Source organism: Mauremys mutica, chromosome 2 (assembly GCF_020497125.1).
Source record: "Mauremys mutica isolate MM-2020 ecotype Southern chromosome 2, ASM2049712v1, whole genome shotgun sequence".
NCBI classification, from domain to species: Eukaryota; Metazoa; Chordata; order Testudines; family Geoemydidae; genus Mauremys; species Mauremys mutica.
Genome location: NC_059073.1, coordinates 202,559,918 through 202,581,003, shown reverse-complemented (window position 1 = coordinate 202,581,003; position 21,086 = coordinate 202,559,918). Strand labels below are relative to the sequence as shown.

The following is a 21,086-nucleotide window of genomic DNA, read 5'->3' as shown; positions in this document are numbered from 1 at the left end:
TGTCCCTGAGGGGGTTAAACAAGTAGCTCAGAAAGACCACAGCCTCAGCAGAGCTCTGTGGGAACTTGTGTACATGACTGGTAGTTGGGAGCTTGGGAGGACTGAGGCACAGGTTTCAGGGTTTAGGGTAGCGGCATTGCAGTCCCGAGTCCCCAGGAAGGGATCACACAAAGGGTCTGAGCCTGGAGCATAACAAACCCAAAGCTAGAAAAAGTGACTATAATTCTGTCTAAACCCAGTTGGCTTGAAAGCACATGGGACTCAGTGAAGGAGTCCACTCGCAACAGACTGGTGGTCATACAGAGGGGTACTGTGCCAGGTTGTAACAATGAGATTCTTATACCCTCCTTTGACCATTGGTCATTACTGGTGAGAAGATAGTAGACTAGCTAGTGTCTTTTGTACATTTTAATCACTCTGTAATATACAAAATGTCTGATTTCTTCTCACTTACATTGATGTAAGTAAGAAGTAACCTTCACTGAAGTGAGCACAGGTAACATCAGTCTAAACCTGTGAGAGGAGAATCAAACCCAGATCAGCTGGTCTGACTGAAGTAGATGGGAGTGTTGCTGTTGATTTTAATGGTGGATGAAATCCTGGCTCTATCTGCAGAAGTGAACTGACCCTTCCTGAGATAACCTTAAGGGTCAGGCCAACATTATAATTACACACAAACTTTATTTAAACTTTTACATAAAACCTGCTGAAATGAGCTGAATTCCAACGACAACAAAACAGAATGCTTGAAAAAAATCCAGCTTTTTAATTACAAAAAAATTGCCAGCCAGAATCTTTGTTTGCTACAGAACATCTGCTCTGCCTTGGAAATAGCTCTAGTGTGAGCTTTAGAATTAACCCTTAATTGACTGAATATCAGAATAGCAGTGAAATTTCGATTTTCCCTGGAAAGAAATACAGACGTTACCCCCTAAATCTGGAATAGCCTGAAACTCCTGTTAGAATACTCCAAGGAAGGTATTTTGTGATCTGCTCAGTGACCCTCCCACTCATTGCCCACCATTTGAAAAACACATGGGACATTAAAAGTAAAATGACAAAGTACTTTTCTGTTTACAAAAATGATTTTCTATGTAGAAAAGAAAAAAAATATAAAAAAGATTTTTCTTTTCTGGCCTCTGCATGGAAGCTTACAGGAAGGAGGGGCACAAGGGTCAAGCACAATGGGAGCTTTTGCATTCAATCTTGCACCATTAAATCCATGGGTGTCTTGCCACTGTATGAGCAGGCTGGGACCAAGGAATGCTGGAGCGCCTCAGGGCTCTGAATGCTAACAGAGGTTTGTGTGGAAGAGGGTAGGAGAGTAAGGAAGGAGAGAGAGCAGGGCCAAGCCTCATCCCACCCCCGTGGCAGGCCGGTGGAGCTGGCTGAATGCAGAGTGGCACGTTCACTGCACCCAGAGCAATAGGAGACACTGTGTACAATGCTTCACAATGCTCCGACTGGGCTTGGTGCACCACTCCCAGTGCAGGACTGTTATTTAATGCCACAATCTAGCCCAGAGTGTTCAAACTGATGGTAACGGCTTAAGGAGGATTTCCCTCCCTCTGCTGGAATTCACTCTCCTCTCTAGATATGGCTACCCGATCCTTGCTAGGAATGATGCATCACTGGACCTTAAAGGTATTGCTGATTTTTTTAAAACGTGATTTAGAATCTACCAGACAAAATGAAGAGGATTTTCAAATATTTTTGTAGAGCTCTTTGTCAAATCCTCTTTCTACCGGCTCAAATTAATTCAGCCAATAAAAAAAAGAAACAAAGCAGCATCATTGCTTTTAGGAATACTGTGTTCTGACCATTCACTCAATAAAAATGCACATGTCAGGGAGGGTCACACATCCTTACTCACACTTTGATCCACTCTGAAACATCATTCTTCTGCTCTTGTGCCCTTGAGCACACTGCGTACTACACCCACAAAATATGTTCCTGCAGTACACACACCAACAAAGCCCTGATCTTTATATTTAGCTGCTGTTTACATTCAACTCAGCCACAGACATGATACTGTACAAACAAAAATCAGTGCTGGGTATAAGAGCATCTCTATTGACAAATACTTTATTTTAAACATTATATTTTATATAAAAACAATAAAAAGCACATAAAACAATATATGTATAAATAGATGCACAAGAGGAAATAGCAAACAACAACACCAATAACAAAATTCAACATTCATTATTTGTAAAACTTGAAAAAACAAAACAAAATGAAAACAAACCAACCAATCCTGAACATGTAGATATTATGCAGGGCATCAATTATTAAAATGACTAAATAGATAAATAAGTGAGAACATAACCTACGAGTATCGTGGATTAATACACACACAACTGCAAAACTGACCAGACATTCTCATATTTTTTCCAAGCAAGTCATTTTTTTCCACTAATGCAGTAGCAGAAAGGACAAATATTATTTAAATGTTGCAGATCCTAGTTATATTTCTGTTTTAAAAAAATGTAAAGGACTCTTTATCATGCTTGGCCTTAATGCTTTATCAAAAATACACCAGAAAAGTGCAAATATAATATTTCATCAATGCCCAATAATCTGTTCTTTCCCCATATTGCTGTAGACCCCATAGACCAACTTCAGATGTAGCCTAAGATAATGGGAATTATACCTAGTTGCACCACAGTGCTAAATTTGGCCTTGTGACTATGATTCTTGCCTCCTGACTATAGTTTTTATGCTATATTTATTGCTATATTCTTCATGTGTGTATGTATATATGTAAAATGATCTACAGCCATGCTTTCAGCATGTGGCTTCCCATTTGTATGTGCACACAACTGTCTTAGCATGAACTCACAATGTCTAGGGATTATTGATTTGTATTCACATTCAATATTTGTCATATACAGATAATTCTTGTGTGTTATTCAATACTGAAATTAAGAGGATTAGTGACATTCCTAGGCTATGAGCTGTCTCTCTCGCTCTCTCTCAACTGCTGTCACTGAGAAAGATAAATTACTTTTAAAAAGCTATTTAAGTTCTGAGGAATGGTAAAATAATTTGTACCAATGATGAGCGGTTCGCAATTCATATTTAATATCAATTGTTTGAATTGGTATTGCTTGTTCTTGGTAATTGGATCACTTACTATTTAATCACTAGAAATGATTAAATAATTGAGTTACTTAGTAAAATAATCCAGCTATTGAGGGTTATATCTTTCCCCTGAGAGCCTCGCATGGTTGAAATATACTCCCTCTTTCCATGCAGAAGAGCCACCTTCCCTGGATCTTGCAAGGGCTCTTAGCAAGATTAGGGATCCACACATGCAGAAGGACAAGCCTGAAGGCAGCAGGGCAGGCATTGGAGGGAACAAGTCTGCCCCTACCTACTCTAGGAGTAATTTGCTTTAAACATTATAAAGCATGAAGAAGCGGAGACCTTCCAAGATGTGATGCTCCCATGGATGGGTGTTTCCAGAGGCAGCAGGGTATCATAATGGCACAGCATCCATGAAATCAGGCTGCCAGGGAGCCCAAAGCCAGCAGAGAGCCATGGATAGGGTTCAGAGGAAAAGGGTTGCTATGTGTTGGGCCCTGAACTCCAGTTGCTCCCTTGTGATCTACACATTCTGGGGCTGACCTCCTTGTGTTCCAAATGGAGAGCCCTGCTCAATCTATGAGAAATTTCTGTACCTGTGGCTTGAGCTGAGCAATCTGTCCTGGCTCCTAGTATTTTATTACTCGAGTGGGGAGGGGTCTTTTCCAAGTGAGGTTCTCAGAGGAATTAACAGGGTTCTTTAGTAAATCTTATCCAAAAGACAAACTCTAAGAAATGAAATGACTAACTTGAAGTAATTTATGTCGATGTATAATAGGAGCTCATATGTCAGCCACAGAATGTGAGAGCTTTCCTACAGCTCTTCTGAAGACCAGCTATGATTTCCACGTCATATCAAATGATCAAAGAAAGACAGGGCTTGACCCCATCACTTTGCATCCACAAATAACTGCAGGTAAACATCTACATGCCTTTGTGTACCTTGCAAATAACTTAGGGGTGCAAAAAGGGAGGTTGATTTAGGATTTATTTAAAATTCAGGACCATTAAACACAACATTGATTAGAGCCAACTACAACTCTCTCTGGCTTTTGAAGAGCTCAGAGATAAAAATCCCAGAGAGCCCTGAAGGCACGTGATACTAGAGAGGTTTGAGGGAAGGAAGGACCCCAGCCATCAGATGAAAACTATAGTAATCAGGGAAATTTTATCCACTCCCTTAATCCTCTACTCTATGACAGTACTAACACAGGTTGAATAGATGCAGTGAAATGTAGCCACAATGATACAGAAATGCAGATGAGGTGTAGCATTCTCTTATTAGCATCTCATAAAATCAAATATTCTACACTTATTTAACACAATTACCTTATTCCTTCCAATGGTCACCAGAAAAGAGCAAGAGCCATAGAGGGATAAGAAGGGCCTGGATAGGCTAAAGCCAAGAGATTTAGGAAGCACCACAGAGCCCAGGGAGGAGCATGAATGCTGTAGAAACTCTTTTCTTTTAGGAATGTGCATTATTAAAATTCAGAAATGATCTTTTTCTTTACATTAAAATGAATGAACAAAAAATGGTCAAAGAAGGGTCATTTGACTACATATTGTTTGAAGCATGCAATGATCTGCTACAGCTTTTCCACATTTAACTTCTAGAATCCTATGATTCTAATGTTATGGAGTAAAATTAAGTTCATACCATGGCAGCTTTCTGCCAAATAAGAGAGAAAATCCTTTTAATTAGAGCTTAAATGTTTCAGTTTGTCCACCTCCTCAGACTCAGATGCTGTTCTGCTGTACTTATATCTTTGAAAATAGCTACCAGTGTAATCTGTTCTGATAAGGGTATCAGCCGTCTCATCAAAAATATATCCATAATTAAAGAGCAGCAATTGATGCAGGCTCTGAAATTCTGCTCAGAATTTCAAATTTCTGTTTCTGCCTACCACATCAACTAACAGTATTTCTGGACTGTAGAAACACGTCTAAATATGACTAATTATTAATTATTTATTGCTATTACTATAGTACCTAGGAACCTCAGTCATGGACCAAAATCCCACTGTGCTAGGCACTGTGCAAGCACAGAACAAAAAGACAGCCAAAAATATACCAAGTCACTGTATACATTCTCTCTGTTAATATGGTTAGAAAGTGCTGACTCATCTCCTGTGTATAAGTCCCTATACTAAAAGATAGCATAATTGTTTGTTGTTATTATTATTTATTTGTTGAACTCCAACAATGTGTCAGCACAGTAAAATACACAAAATGAAGCTCTTCAAGGCAGGGCCTGTCTAACAATTCAAGAACAGTTGTTGTACTATTCAGTAAGTGCAATTGTGATAAAGTAGCAGAATTTCCATATATGCCTCAAATGTCAGCGTTACAAGATAATATTATCATTTTACAGTGAAGGCACTGACCAGTTCAAGAATCTATTATTTGCTTTGCAGTGAACACTCTCAACTCTTACTTGTGTGGGCTGGAATGTTGCAGTTTCAACTAATGCAAATTTTGACATTAGGTTGAAGAATGTTCAGCAGTTTCCTCATCACTGATGTGACTGGACAATCTTCTGCTGCTTTTTCTAGGAGCTCATCTAAATCTTTCGGCACAGCTACAAGCATAGGGCAACACAGAGCACTACAGCCCTCGGAGAAGTACCAGGGCACAGGTGTGTCTCTGAAGTACAATTCCTCTGGCACTCCCTGTTCTCTGCGGATGGGGGAGAATACTGCATTGGGTGGGGGGGAGGAGGAGGGAGATGAAGGGATGGGATTACTCCTGACTGACTACACCTTGTGCTCAGTTGCTCACTTTTGGGTGAGCAGTCCCTGTTCCCCACCCACACCCAGAACAAGCTCCACGTAAGTGCTATATGGCCACACCAGGGGAAAAGGGATTATTCCCCTTTATTGCCTGTGTGGCCATGCAGAACCCAGGCACAATTTAGTACAGTGTAAATATGGGATGTTGTTACCTTCATGAAATAATATGTTTTATTGTTTGCATAATCTTAGCATAGTACATTTACAGCAATTCCTCATTACATATTCAATATCACTGCCCCTTGTGTGACATTTTTAACAAGAGCTGCTATATGTCTGCCTTGGCAAAATAGATCATTTTGTGCTAAATATGATTCCCAACAAGGATGCCATTTGCTGCTAGTTGTGATTATGTTACTTTTCTTGAGATTATCACTGGGAAGGTAATGATCCACCAAACTCATTTCATTCATCATATTAGTAATAAACTGAGTTCAAGAGATTTTCAAATTTAGACGACAAGCAACATTACGAGAAACATTCAAACAGACCAGCATTACTGATAAAGCGAATCAAGAACTTTCACATAAAGTTAAAGTAAATTCGGTGCAAAGGGTAGTCTTCATTAAATAATGAAGTAAATAAAGGCTGTTAAGGGGCAAAACATTAAAAAATAAATAGAGATGAAGAGGAGGATTGTTGTCACCAGCACAGACATCAAAGCACCGTGAAAATAATCAGCCTACATTGAGGAAAAATGATCTGGCTAACAAGCAGCCACATCATAATTTCTTTCACTAAATATATGGCTGGTAATGCTAGGGGTCTGAGTAATGATGACACAATACTAGCACCAGGCAGTGCCCCCCCCAAAAAAAAGGAATTCATATTCCTTTCAACTGTAAAATAGTTTGTTCTGATCTAGATACCAAGGAATGTCACATGCCTGTTATATGACTTTTTTGAACAATGCCTTGCACAATTAGACAAACAATAAATGGTAAACAACAACTTGAGCCATTCTTTTTACTCCCGTATTGTGATTCTCATCAACAAGAATTTCCTAGAATATCCATGTCCTCTGAAACTTTGTTATGACTTGCAGTAACTGCAACAAGAAATCCTTTGAGCACTGTTGCTAGCTGGTCCATGTTAAAGCATCTTGGGGATGGGGCCGGATAAAGAATCAGGAAAACATTATCATCTCTCTAATGGCCTCCTCCTTTTGCTATCCCCAGAGAATCAGACCCCAAATACCTTCAAAGGTTTTATAGAAGAGGCAATTACAAATGAAAAACCTATCTGCAGGGAGTAACTGTGTTCAATGGGTTGGATTTACATGTCCACTAGGATTTAAACAACTCTGCTTTATCCCTGATGTTTGGCTGATGTGCAGTGAACTTCTGTGGAGAGCATAGAAAACAACTCAGGTCCAGGTTTGATCCCAAAAGAAGAAATTATTTTTCTTTGGTAGATGAAAGGTAATATATTATGGACTCAACAGTCAGAAAGGTGTGATAAACCTCAATGCAAAGACTTAGAGCCTGAGTCAGACTGACCAGGAGTGAGAGGAAGTGATCCACTGCCTGAGCAGAAATGTCTTCAGGCATTATGGCTGAAGAGATCAAGTGCAGCATTCACAACTGGTAGCATGATCACCAGTGGCCTCTATTGGGGCATAATATTTTCTGGACACTATCAGTTGTGAAGTGAACAACAGAATGCAAGCTCTGGTTTCTGCTTGTTCTGCATGCTCAAATGGGAGTTTGTGCACATGAAATATATCACTTATCTGCATAAGGAATAGCATAAAAAATGTGTGTGCAAGGCTTCATGCATGTAAAGAGGGGCCACACATTTTGAAATTCAGAGCTTAGATCACAGTGCCAATGCAAGATACCAAATCAGAAATGAGGCACCATGATGAGAAAAATGATCTCTCTCACTTGACCTTTTCTGTTGGGCAAGCCACACATAAGAACATAAGAAAGGCCGTACCAGGTCAGACCAAAGGTCCATCTAGCCCAGTATCTGTCTACCAACAGTGGCCAATGCCAGGTGCCCCAGAGGGAGTGAATCTAACAGGCAATGATCAAGTGATCTCTCTCCTGCCATCTATACTCTGATTCCCCATTGTGTATTTAAAATTATTTCAAAACAGCCAATTTGTTTGGGCATCTTTTTACAAAAACTGTTAAAAAATAAATACAAATATTAAGCTTCATAAAAAGTTACCTTTGATGGCAGCTAAATATCCGCGTAGCTCTCTCTGGAGCCTGGAACCTTCCGCCTGAAAAAAAGAAAGACATGAAAATAGAGGTTGTATATCTAGAATGTAGCTGAGGAAAATCCACATACCTCCAGAATGGGCATTTTCCACCAGTGTCTCATGTGCTTTAAAATACATCCATATAACAGTTATTTAAAATAACTGAAAGTGCCTCTAAAGCTTAATTAGCAATAAAAACCAATTTCAGAAAATATCCATCAGATCATGCCACATTATGACTCATTCTAAACATTACATACACCCTCTTTGTGCATGTGTGTACATCTACAAACACAGATACACACACACAGATGTTGGCTCGTATAAATCTTATGAACCACTTAAACTATCATTTGAGATTTTAGTTGGGGGAACAGTCCTTGTGCTGGCCCTCCACACAGAGAAGAATTCCAATTAGCAAGAGGGTCATGTATTTCATAGCCAAAGTCTGGTCGACATGTATGATATCCTATCTTTTCCCTAACAATGATGAACATGTAATTAATTGAAATCCAGACTCTACCCGCTATTGAAGTCAATGGAACTACGCCAATTTATATAGTTGAAGATCTGGCCCCAATTGTAAATCTCATAATAGTTTGGCAAAGGGATTTCAAAAATAATTTAGAAGTTTTTTACTGGCTATTGTAAAAAATAAAGTCATTTTACCCTTTACATTATTTCTAAAGGTCTTCTCAATCCTTATTGTACTATTAGCAATTTTTCAGAAAATTGCTGCCATAATGGCACTAAATAACCACTGAAATGTTACTGGAAACTTAATATTGTTCCAAAAGGATAAAGTACTCCTAAGAAAAATACTTCGGCAATAAAATCCTACAGTCTGCTCTGAAATCTTAACTGTTTCCTTTGCAAGTACATCAAGGGGATCTTTCTTTATCTATTATCAATATCCTTTGAGAATCCCAAAGATCATATGTAAGAATACTGATTGGTGTACTTTAGCTGTGATTGTAACACAGTTCATGCTTCACACTTCAGAGGAGTATTTACAAAAAAGAAAATCTGGTCATATTTTAGTGCCCTTAAGCATACTTTAGATCCCAAAAGCTGTTCTTTAGGATACTTTTCATATTCTGCAGAATTAGGTACACCTTAGATGTATATTACTGCCCAATATCCTTTAAATAGTTCTTTTGAAGATATTGTTTAAGAATATTAGCTTGCTGTCATATTTTCTCATGTATGTCCGAGCTCTGCCTAACTGAAGCATCAGTTGTGTGTTCTGAGCTTTAATCATGTTTTTAATATGAAAGTTAGGCGCCACTTTTGGGAGCTATCTGAACATTCTGGGGGGGCGGGGGTGGATCTCAGCTGGTGTACACTAAAAAATCAGTGGAGCTATGACACTTCACACCCATTGAGGATCTGCCCTTAGGTGCCTAACGTGCTCAGGTAAGGGGCGCATAAATGGCTGGGATAAGTATCTCTTGTGATTTTGTCAGATTAGATAAATACACAATTTAAATGGTTTAATACAAATTATCCTCACTGAAAAAGGTACTTTTGAAATGAATGTACTGTTGGAGTGCGAGCTATGTAGATTAAAGTTGTTTGTTTTCTGCAGAATTGGGCACTATGGGTGGTTGCAAAAGCACAATTTTCCATGCTGTCTGTAGACTGAAACTGGTGGGGAAGTTGTCATCACAGTATCAAGGAGGAGTAGGAGCTATGGGCCACTCTACTTACCTGACCCAGGGAGAGGAGGGGAGTTTCTCCTCTGCTTTTAGCAGAGAAAGAGGAGCTGTGCGCTCCCTCTGATTTCACCCCACCACCAACCTGTCTGGTGAGAGGAGAATTCAGTTCCCATTCATGGTTTATTTGCTGAGACGTTTAAAATGGGTTCTAGTCCAATTGTAATGGTGGGATTTTGGATGTAGACACACTTCTACTATGAACTAGATTAAATCCCCCGTCTTGTATCGCAAACAGACTGTTAGATTGTAAAGACTTTCGGTCATTCATTAACTTGATGGATTTGACTCAGTGACAAAAAACTGGAAGGTTCCAAAGCCTGTTACCAATCCTCTGAGCTATCCAGGTCCCATTTTAAGTACAATGTCTATGTACTGTTCAGAGGTAAATGACAGAATTGTATATGATATACTACCACAGTTGTAGAATAACAAGCACACAACAAAAGATGCGGTAGTGACACAAGTTATTCAGGAAATAGTTTCCAATTCCACATACTATTTTAGGGTAATATCACAAAAACTATGTAATATTTTATGGCCAGTCAGTAAATGTCATGAGTTGCCAGTGACCACTAGACATACAGACATATGAAAAAAGGGCATATTTGATCGTATCGACTGTTAGCATTATTCTTCTGTATGAACAGTCAGAACTTAAAAGGTGCAGCTCTCTCAATCTATGCTATTTTAGGGCTCAAGTCACTGACGTATCTAAGCAACACAGAACTCCACCAGCAAATATTCTATGAGACACAGCCAGTTCCAACTTTCATTAACATCAATAGCAAAAGGCCCACAGACTTCAATGACAGGAGAATTAGGCCTTACTAGACAAAAAGGCAAATTTGCTTCAGAAATCCTCTGCCCTGTCAGTTTTACAGTGTAGCTATTGGTGAAGATATTTGATCAGCTAACAAACTGTTTTTTCACATAGTGAAATCAATGCACTCCTCTCTTGTCCCCACTATCCTGCACCCTCTGTCCTGTGAGCAATAAGAACAAAGAGAAATGCTTTGGCATTTTGTTTTTCAATTTTAACCACATCTCATATTTTTCCCCTCTGTTCTTTGAATGCTCCCATAGTCTTGTCTTTTCTATTTTTCCAGGTTACACTTATGGTGCTAGAAGCCATGGAACACTTCAACACCTCACATCAGACATGAAACTGAAATTTAAACCATGCATTTAAGGATGAAGTCTAGTGAAAGAAAAATACAACTATAGTGAAAGAAAAAAAACCCCACTAAATTTACTGCTGTAATGAATGTGCTACGATGGATATATGCAGAGGATTCCCCTTCCTTTCTGAGCCATCACACTAAAGCATTTGCTAGCTCTGAAATCATTGTTGCATGAATTTGCATTAAGACAATCAATCTATCAACTTTGTTAATTGAGATGTAGCTTCCAGAAGGAAAATAACTGGCATGTACCAATCTGCTGCTGTACTCATCCGTAAAGAGTGCACCTAAAAGAGACTTTAAAAACAAATCATGTCTTATTTTTTTGCAGACACTGATATCTATTTTATCATTGTATACAATAAAAACATGACAGCAAACAGAATAAGAGTTTTATAATACATAAAACGAAGAAAAAAAACTCAAAAAGGATAGCAGAATCCTCACAATCCAGTTGTTTGATGTCAATCAGAATGTTACCATTAGGCCACACATTGTCAAAAGTTAATATATGTGTTCAGAATAATCTCATAGGCGATCTCATTAGATTGCACATACTAGTGATATGGGATGCTCCACATCCAAAATAATGCCATTTGACCTATCCCTTACTAAAAAACAACACAAAACTCTACTGTGATGTCCAAAACGATAACTTACAATGGTGTTTTGGACAATTATTGTATACAAATCCTTGGTCTTGGGGTCACAAATCACTCTCTTCTTCTCTTTTATTCACCAACCCTGGTGTCCTATTTTATAAGCAGCAATATCCTGTGGTCAACAAAGGCATGAGCACCTTGGGGCAGGAGTCAAGCACAGACAACATGTTGAGGGAGCCCAGGAAAATCCTTGACTTTAAGGAGCCCCTAACCCTCCATAGCCATGGGGCTCCATGGTCCCTTAAACCAGTAATGAGCCCTTTTAATGAAAAATATAAATATGGTACAGTAGGAAGGCATATTAGAATCACAGATTAAAACACTAAGGGGCAAATTCAGTCACGAGGGACAAAATTGGTGTAAGACTCTGGAAACTTTTCTAGATGTGGAGGAAGAAAAATTAGAAGTGGAGCTGCAACTGGAAGGTTCTTCCATCAGACACATTAGAAATGTCATTTTCCCCCCATTTAGAATGTGAATGTCACCGCTTCGTGAATTTAGGAAAATTCCTTAGTATCAGCTTATGGAACTGTTACAAAGCATCATTGTTTCACACTTTCTTTGAACAAGAAAGATAGGGACATGATTTTCTTAATCATTTCATTTACAAGACGCAGCTACAATGCAATTTATGCAGCGAGGCTGAAAGTATCACATATTTGATATCTGAAAGAAATAAATCACCTGAACTTAATGAGAGTCAAGAGCATTGTCTACCACCTGATTGCCGCAGGTGCAGATTACTTGTTAAACTGTGAGGCAGAATTACAAAAGGGTTAATCATTTATCTAAGCCTAACAGAACATTGTCATTTTATAACTAAATATGTCTGGTACTACAGTTCAAATTAAAGCATTTCCTTTATCAGTCAGCTGACATGCTTTATTGAAATATGCAGTTATTAGTCTTAGCAAAAAAAAACTAGGCTGTCATCAAGGGCTTCAATTTGCATACATTTTAGACGGGGACTGACATTTTTAGAGACATCAAAGTATGAATTTAAAGAACTGTTAACACCATGGAAAGCTTGAAAAATATGAAGGACCAAATCCTACCCATTGGTATGCATGATAACTCAATGGGAGGTATATGTGCATATCAAATGGCAAAAATTTACACCAACCCTGTTTTTAACATCATTTTCTATCTCTATCTATCTAGGCTTGTGTATGGTTCCCATCACTGTGGTATCTGACTGCCTCCTCAAATTAGGAAGTGCATTCAATGATATATTCTTCTGTCTTTTTCCACCAGCCAGCAGAGACTGGATTCTTTTATTTTTCTTTGGTGATGTTACTGTGAGAAGTCTAGGTTGAAAGAGGTAGGGTTTGAATGATAGAATCAGAGAGTTTAAGTCCAGAAGGGACCACCAGATGATCCAGTATGACCTTCTGTGTATCACAGACCTCCGACACCATCCAGCATCTGCACACTGAACCCATCAACTGAAATTAGAGCATTGGGAGATGAAGTTATTGTGTGCCACAAGCACACCAAAGCCCAAGCCCCACAATGGCAGGCAAATGATTAAGTGAGAGATATCCAGGTGATCCTGGCAAGCAACCTGCACCCCAGGCTGGAGACAAAGGAGAAAACCTGGCAAAGTCACTGCCAGTCTGACATAGGGGAAAATTCCCTCCTGATCCCACATATGGCAATCAGTTAGACCCTGAGCAGGTGATCAAGAACTAGCCAGGCGAGCAATTGAGAGAGAGAATTCTCAGTACCACCTCAGAGTGCCAACTCACCCTGTCCAGTGTCCCATCTTCAGTTTGGCCATTTCTGATGCTTCAGAGGAAGACCAAAAAAAAACAAACCCAACAACAACCCACAACAGAACCCACAACAACAACAACCCACAACAAAATATTATAGGGGGGGGAAGTATAAGATTTTAAAAACATAAGATATAAACTGGAAGGGACCTTCCAGGGCTGCTGAACTCAGCCCTCCCTCCCCCCAGACACATTTGTCAAGCTCTCTCTTAAAACTAATTGTTTGCCCCCACAACTCTTACTAGGAGGCTGTTCCAGAACCTCACTCCTCTGATGATTGGAAACCTTCCTTTATTTATGGTCAGTTTGTATCCATTTGCTCTTGTGCCAACATCATCTTATAGCTTAAATAGCTCGTCTTCCTTCTTGGTATTTACCCCCTCCCCCCACCCCGATGTATACACAGAGATCAATCATAGCCCCACTCAGCCTTGATTTTACTAGACTAAATAAAGCGAACTCTTTTAGTCTCCTCTCATAAAATAGGCTCTCCATTCCCCTAATAATCCTAGTAGATCTTCTTTGTACCTGTTCCACTTTGACTTCATCTTTCTTTAACATGGGTGATTGTACACAGTATTCCAAATGAGATCTTACCAGTACCTCGTTCAATGGCATTGATACTTCTCTATCTGAACTGGAAATACCTCACACAATCCATCCCAGGATCACATTTGCCTTTTTGGTAACCACATCATATTAGTGAGTCATAGTGATCCTGTGATCAACCAACATACCCAGGTCTCTTTCCTCCTCGGTTGATTTCAACTCACAAGTTCCCAGCTCATAGCAGACATTTTTATTATTAAACCCTAGATGCATGACCTTGCACTTTGTACTATTAAAATTCATCCTACGTCTGTTTCTCCAGATGGCAAAACTATCCAGATCTTACTGTACAATATTCCGATCCTCCTCTCTATTGACGATGCCCCTCAACTTAGTATGATCAGCAAATTTCATCAGCGCACTCCTATTTCTTTTGCCAATGTCATTAATAAAAATATTTAATAAGTCCCAAGACCGATCCTTGAGGAACTCCACTAGTAACCTCCCTCCAGTATGCACATCACAACCTTTCAGCACAATCCACATTGCTGATATACAAGAGTGCCCTGCTACCTATACTTCTCTCTCTTGAGCAATACATACCCGTCAATACCTGTATTCCAGTCATGACTGTTATTCCACCATGTTTCTGTAATCCCTGTCTTAATGAGGAGAGAAGACACCCTCAGTAGAAGATGATCTTATAATAGTGCTCAGTTCTTCTAAGCATTATCTTCTCTCCCCCAACATCACCTCAGACTTTCCAGTTTTGATTTTTGTAACACAAACCTACACGCAAAGTCTAATATTAAAGACATGTGCCATTCACATTGCTTGCACTTCCCTTATCCATTATATCCCACTAATTAATTATCTCATAAAGAGTCTTATTTCTTTATTATATACGAATGGGAAAAGTATGGTGCTTTACATCTGTGATTAGTGTAATGAAAGAAATGGCAAATTCAGGCATCTAGAGGACGGGATGAGCTGATACAGTGAGAGCCTTTGTTAAAACACAAATATCTGGGATAATTAACCAAAGTTTAAAAAAAAACCTCCTCTTGACAATGTAGAAAAGGCACAAATGCACTAATAGATCTTAGATTATGAAACAGGTTTTCCTTGATTTGTCCTGATAGAAGTTAACCACAAAAGTCAATTTTTTCACATCTTATGTTTACTGCTTACTATATACTGTTCCATTCAGGATATTCTACCCATGGTATTTTTTGGTCTCTAATGTCTGTATCTTTTTCCTGTTTTCTAATGGAGATAACTAGAGGTCTGAGCCTGCATTATTTATATACCTCAATCTTACACTGGAGTCAAAGAAAATGTTGGGTATGTGAGGAATGCAGGATCAGACTCTAAAGTGTGTGGCTGAATATAATCTATATCTACATGCAGTGCTATATAGATCTATACTTCCTATAACTGTACTTTGCCTCTGTCTGTATCTATACTTATATCCTACCTCTATCTGTACCAATATGCATTTATGATCTATATCTAAATGCTGTGGGTTAGTGGGCTTCTTAACAAATGTACTTTTTATGCTCATTTGCTTTAATATTTTTTTTTAAATAAAGACTAATTGGCCCATGTTGGGGGGCAGTGTTAAAACATTCCATATCCACCAGGATAGATCGGCAGGACTGCATCCCCTCCATTTGTCAAAGCCCAGATGTTGATTAAGTCTCGTGTCTCAGTGGGCAGATACTTGAAGTGTTCCTGAAGTAACATACAACAGTATGTTTGATAAACACTGAATGCTAATTTGACTTAAAAAAAAATCACAGCAAGGTTTTGTCTTAGAGAAAGCAACTAACAGTCATTAAAAAAGGCTGAGATATAACAGGTAAACACATCCAAGAAGTGTCAAGATGCAATCTAAACTAACCCTAATTTGATTAAGCTTTCTATTTTAGATTTTGTAGGAGTGAACATCTAAAAAGCCCCACCCAAACCCAACCAACTACAGTCTCGCGTGAATTGTGGAATTCATTAGACAGTAGACAGGTATCTCCTGAAAAAGTAAACCTATGAAAGTACAGATTCTCCACTTTCCTAAGATCATGCCTACTTGGAAACTAGTGAGACTGATATGGGATTTAATTGTACACTTGGTCATCTAGTAGTCCTGGTGAAATGCACAAACAGGGTGTGTGTTTTTGAGCTTTCATAGCCCATCAGTGTGCCCATCGTGATCATGCATACATTTTAGGACAAAATGATTCCCAGTGGCGAACAGGAATGCATTCCTCCTTCTTCCCTGATGACTTGCAGTGTTTATTCCCATCCTCATTGGATTTAGTGGTCAGCATGCATCTCCGCTGCTGTGCCACAGGCTTGCTCCAGGGAAGGTGTCTGTTAGCTGAAAAGGGGACTTTCACTGATTACCAGTTTTGAGATTAGGGAAAAATATTCCCCACTGGAGATCAATATTCTTTGGAGAGTCTAGCTTTCTGCAGAGTATCCACTGGGAATCACTTTTGGCATCAACTCTGTTTCAGGAAAGAAGGCTCCTGAAGGGAAATCTGTATTAACAGACAGAGATATGGGAACCCACATGTAAATTACATATTTTTCTCAAAAAATACTAAGTGTCAGGAGTTCTCTGCAGTTTTATGCTGAGTTTTTCAAAACTGTAAGGGAATAATACCAGTTAATGGGAATTAGACTTCTAAATCACTCCGGCAGCTTTGAAAAATCTTGTTTTTTGACTGGTCCCTTTTTCCATCCCAAGCCCAAGCACAGGAGTGAGTGTGAAATGGGCTCTACACTCATCATGATGCAGTACAGAGTTAAGATCTATAGGTGGGGTGCCCAGGCATTCCGAGAAGAAAAAGGCTACTGGAGAATTTCAGTTCAGATTAATTCCAGGTGACTAGAGTACATGTTGGTGCCCTCCTTCGCCTTCATACCTTTTAGTCTCTGACTGATATTGAGAAAAGGGCCACAAGGACACTTAGTTAGCTACCAAGTGATAGTTTGTTACTGTTCATTATCTTAATAAAAATTGTGGGCTAAGAACCAGATTCACAGCTGGTGTAAATCAGTGTAGCTACATTGATTTTTCATCAGATGAGGATCGGGCCCTAATACTTTCACCAAATGATTTGTTTGAGTGCATTTTCTTACCACAGGGTGGCAGCAGCAACAACAAATGGTAGTATAAAGCACGTGAATGGAAACTTGGAGCTAGATCCTCTGCTGATGTAAATCATCGTAGCTCCAGTGTAGTCAATGGCACAACATCGAGTTACACTAACTGAGGATCTAACATTCCCCCCACACACATCGGCCCCCAACCCAAAGAATAGACCAACTAGGGAGTTTTCGGGGATCCCATAATATATACACCAGGCAAGAACAGCAACGGCCCCAACCTGTCCCTCATGCGTCTAATGTGAATTTTGTAAATCAACTAAAGGAGCAAGCTTTGCTCAGTGAAGAAAAGCCTCTTTATTTTCTCATAATTTTATAAACCAGCAACCGGAACACTAGACATTCTACTTAATTTTCATCCTGGCAACATTTTATTTTCTAACAGTGAGTGGTGGATAGGCTATATTTTATTTACAGCCCAATGAAATACCTGTAACTTCTGCAATGGAAAACAAAACACAGATGGTCTCACATACTGATGGAGCAACTGAGCAATTAAAGATAAAGATGCACAGGAGACATTAAACAGAATATTGATCTGTTATGAATTATAATGCTGGCATTATTCTGATTAAAATACAGTTAGCGACAAGGGAATCGCTGTTTAACTTTGCATAATACTAGTAAGCAAGTAATAAATTCTTTCCATGAGACTGGGATCAGAAAATAAAAATTAAGTGCAAGATGCACTTGCTTGAACAATAGAGCAGAGAGAAAATTTAGGCCCAAATCCTTCATCATGTTTATTAGTACAAACTCCCACTAGAATCAGTGATATTTTTGCCTGAGAGAGGAACATGCAAGATTTGACACTTGTTATTTTTACTTTAGGCTTGATTAAAAGGCTAGGCATGTTCACAATTAGCTTGTGCAGAAAAGAAGAAATAAAGCTTCAGGAATTGCTATCTTTTAGTATACAGAAAATGTCTGTGTTCTATACGAACCTATTCACGGTACATGAGTTCAGTTTAATAGTGATAACTTCCTTGTGAGATGGGCAGTTTTCTTGTTTGCAAATCAAAATAAAGATAAGATATAAATATGTTTTATGTATTGTTTAAAATCCAAATCTCGTTGCTCTGTGCTAAGAGATCCTGGGTCAGTTCTGGTATCTGACTTCTTCTGATTCATAGGACTTGGAAAGTATGTAAGGGCAGCCTGCTCTGTGCCTGCAAAAAATGAACTGACTCATGTTAGCCTGTAGTGATTCATCTGGCCAATTCAACAGCTGGTTTGATAGGCCCCAAAGAGGCTTCTATTCTGTAGTCCTCAGCCAAGAGGTGGATGGTGGTGGGTAAACCTGAAGGAATTCAGGAATTCTCAGGGATCCTAAATCAGATGAAATTCCTCCGGGGTGGGGGAGCTCAGTTCAAAGTGCCTCCAGACACACCATACAGTTTTTTGTTCAGCAACAGCTTTGTTTCATCAAGGTGCATAGGAGGTGACTAAAATTAAGCATGTGGTGATACTCACATGGTTAAGTATCTTGCTGAATCTGAACCTGAAGAAGAGTTCTGTGTAGCTCAAAGGCTTGTCTCTCTCACCAACAGAAGTTGCTCCAATAAAAATATATTACCTCACCCACCTTGTCTCTCTAATGTCCTGGGACTGACAGAGCTACAACACTGCATACAAGAAATGGCCTTGGCTAAAGATTGGATGACCCATATGTAGATTTTGATGAATGTATATATCGATGGCAATGAGGCTGCCTAGCAGATCTCAGTACAGGGGAGACAACTTCCTTTCCTGAGTTTGTCAGTGCTCCAAAGGACTGACTTTGATCTTAATGAAAGGAAGATTATTTCTTCCATCTATTTTGAGAATGAACGCTGTGACAGTTGTGAGAACTGCTTCTCTGAGTTAAAACTAGTATACTGGAAGTCTTCACTGAGGAGACCCAACTTCAAAAACTCATCTGATTGGAAATAGTAGCTATTGGGACACCTATTTTAATGGGTAGAAAGTATAGTGACACCTCCAGCAGGAGTCTGGGTAGTGCTCTATAGAGCAGAATGAGGTCCCACGGCAGTTTTCTGTGAGCTTGTGAAAAAGGGTTGTTGCCCCAAGGAAACATTTAACAATGGAATTCCTTTTCTTGAGCATGCTGATAACAGAGACTTGGTCTTTTTGCTTGGATATTCTTATATACCCACATTAAAGTCCTCCTGGTGGAACTCAAGGCTACGTTTCACTTGTTTACCATGGTAGCTAGATAATGGACTTTGTGCCAACCAACAGAGTAAGTTATAATTTTTTTACTTCCTTTTTGGGTCGAGGAGAGTGAAATCACTTCATTCAAGTATTCATTTTGAACCTGTCTGGTCCAGGATCAAGAACAGTTTTTTGCAACCATAGACCTCTTCCATGAGACAGAGATTTCAAGAAGTCCATGCTAGGTTCTTCAGCCAGAAAGGCAAACAGTACATCTGTTATCTCTTTCCTACTTTTATACTGTCCTGGGGAGCAGTGATAAAGGTGGGGAGGCACAGAGCAAAGACATTGCCCAGTCTTGTGAGAGGTCATTCACTATGCAGGTCCTGACAGGGCACTTTACAGCTGTTTCCAGTTGCAAGAAGATGAATCACCAGTTGATTAAATTGACTTACAATGAGTGAGGATACTTCTGGCTGCAGGTTCCACTCTGCTTAATCCAATCTTTAGTCATGTAAGGATTGGTGTTCATGTCCTCCTTTATGGGCAGTGCATACAAAGATAGGAAACTTTGCTCTGTCCAGGATAGAAGTTGATTTTCTCTCTAGGATAGGGCTGATCATATTCTTCCTCACTTATTTACAAAAATGTCATGACCAGAACAAGTCTGTTATCTATGGAAGGAGCAGTGCTCTGAGACCTCAGTGCATAGGCTGTGGAGCAACGGGGAGACACCACAGCCTGACCACTTTGATTGGGAGTAGGGGATCTGGTCCAAAATTGTCAGGTCATAATGCCAGTCACTCAAAGTTTGAGAGGATGAATGGGTGGACTCATGTGCCTGGGGTCCAGGCTGCTGGTGGGGGGAAGTGGGGTTCCTGAGAGAGGTGGAGGGTCAGGCAGGGAATCTGTGCCGCCCCTTCTACTTTAAATAGTAGTCTGTAGCTCAGGAATCACTATGTTCTAGCTGGTGGATGCTGTGCTCTGTCTCTGGTACCCATTTACTGGATTGAAATGGGATCTAAATGAACCTTCCTCCATTATCCCCAGTTGGCCTCTGACCTAAAGATCGCTCTGCCTGGTTTGCTAATCAGTGAATCCCTTAAAAATATCTGATTCTCCACATTCACCAGTTGAGGGAGGGAAGAATTTACAACGGGACTGTGATCTCTGCCAATGGATGTGATAGGGTGAGATGTGGAAGGAATAACAAATAATACTGGACAGGCCTCCTATGCACTCTGGTTCACTGAAGCATGCCCGTGTCTGAGATCAGAATTCCCAATAGGCTCCAATAGTAATTGAATTGTTGTTTCTGTTTATGGTTTTTGTGGCCATTTTCAGTTAACATTCGTCTGAAACAAGACTTTGTACCAGATAGTATTCTTCCTCAGCCCAGCCCTTTGACTGACTTCCCTGGTACCATGTGTCTGTGTTTATTATGAATCCAACATATTCCAGAAACCATATGACTCTGTGGTTAGTTTCAACTCTCTCTGTACAGAGTTCTGATAAGAAAAATTATCCAGAAAGAGATAAAAGTGATTTTTCTTCTTCTTTAAGCCATTATTAACACTAACACAATCCTGGAAGAAATGTTAGCATGGCCAGCATGTGCAGGAGCTTAGGGTGTCATAACTGATCTTTTTTTTTTCCCCAGCAGGTGAGGTGGTCTGTTGCCACCTGAGAATTTTCATGCCCACAAAGGGGACTGAGGTGATGTCTTCCTGGAACTGGCTACCTGTGAAGGGCCAATGTACTGAGAAGGCCATTCTTTCAGTTAACATC

General features: G+C 39.6%; 1 protein-coding gene across 5 annotated transcripts in view; it reads right to left on the bottom strand.

Annotated features, from left to right (window-relative positions):
• Positions 1 to 21,086, bottom strand: part of AMPH (amphiphysin) — a 185,798-nt gene that overhangs the window by 88,372 nt on the left and 76,340 nt on the right. For all 5 annotated transcript variants that reach the window (XM_045003580.1, XM_045003582.1, XM_045003579.1 and 2 more), the window contains exon 3: positions 8,055 to 8,109. In XM_045003580.1, the coding sequence (XP_044859515.1) occupies positions 8,055 to 8,109 (55 nt within the window). The remainder of the gene's footprint in view (positions 1 to 8,054; positions 8,110 to 21,086) is intronic.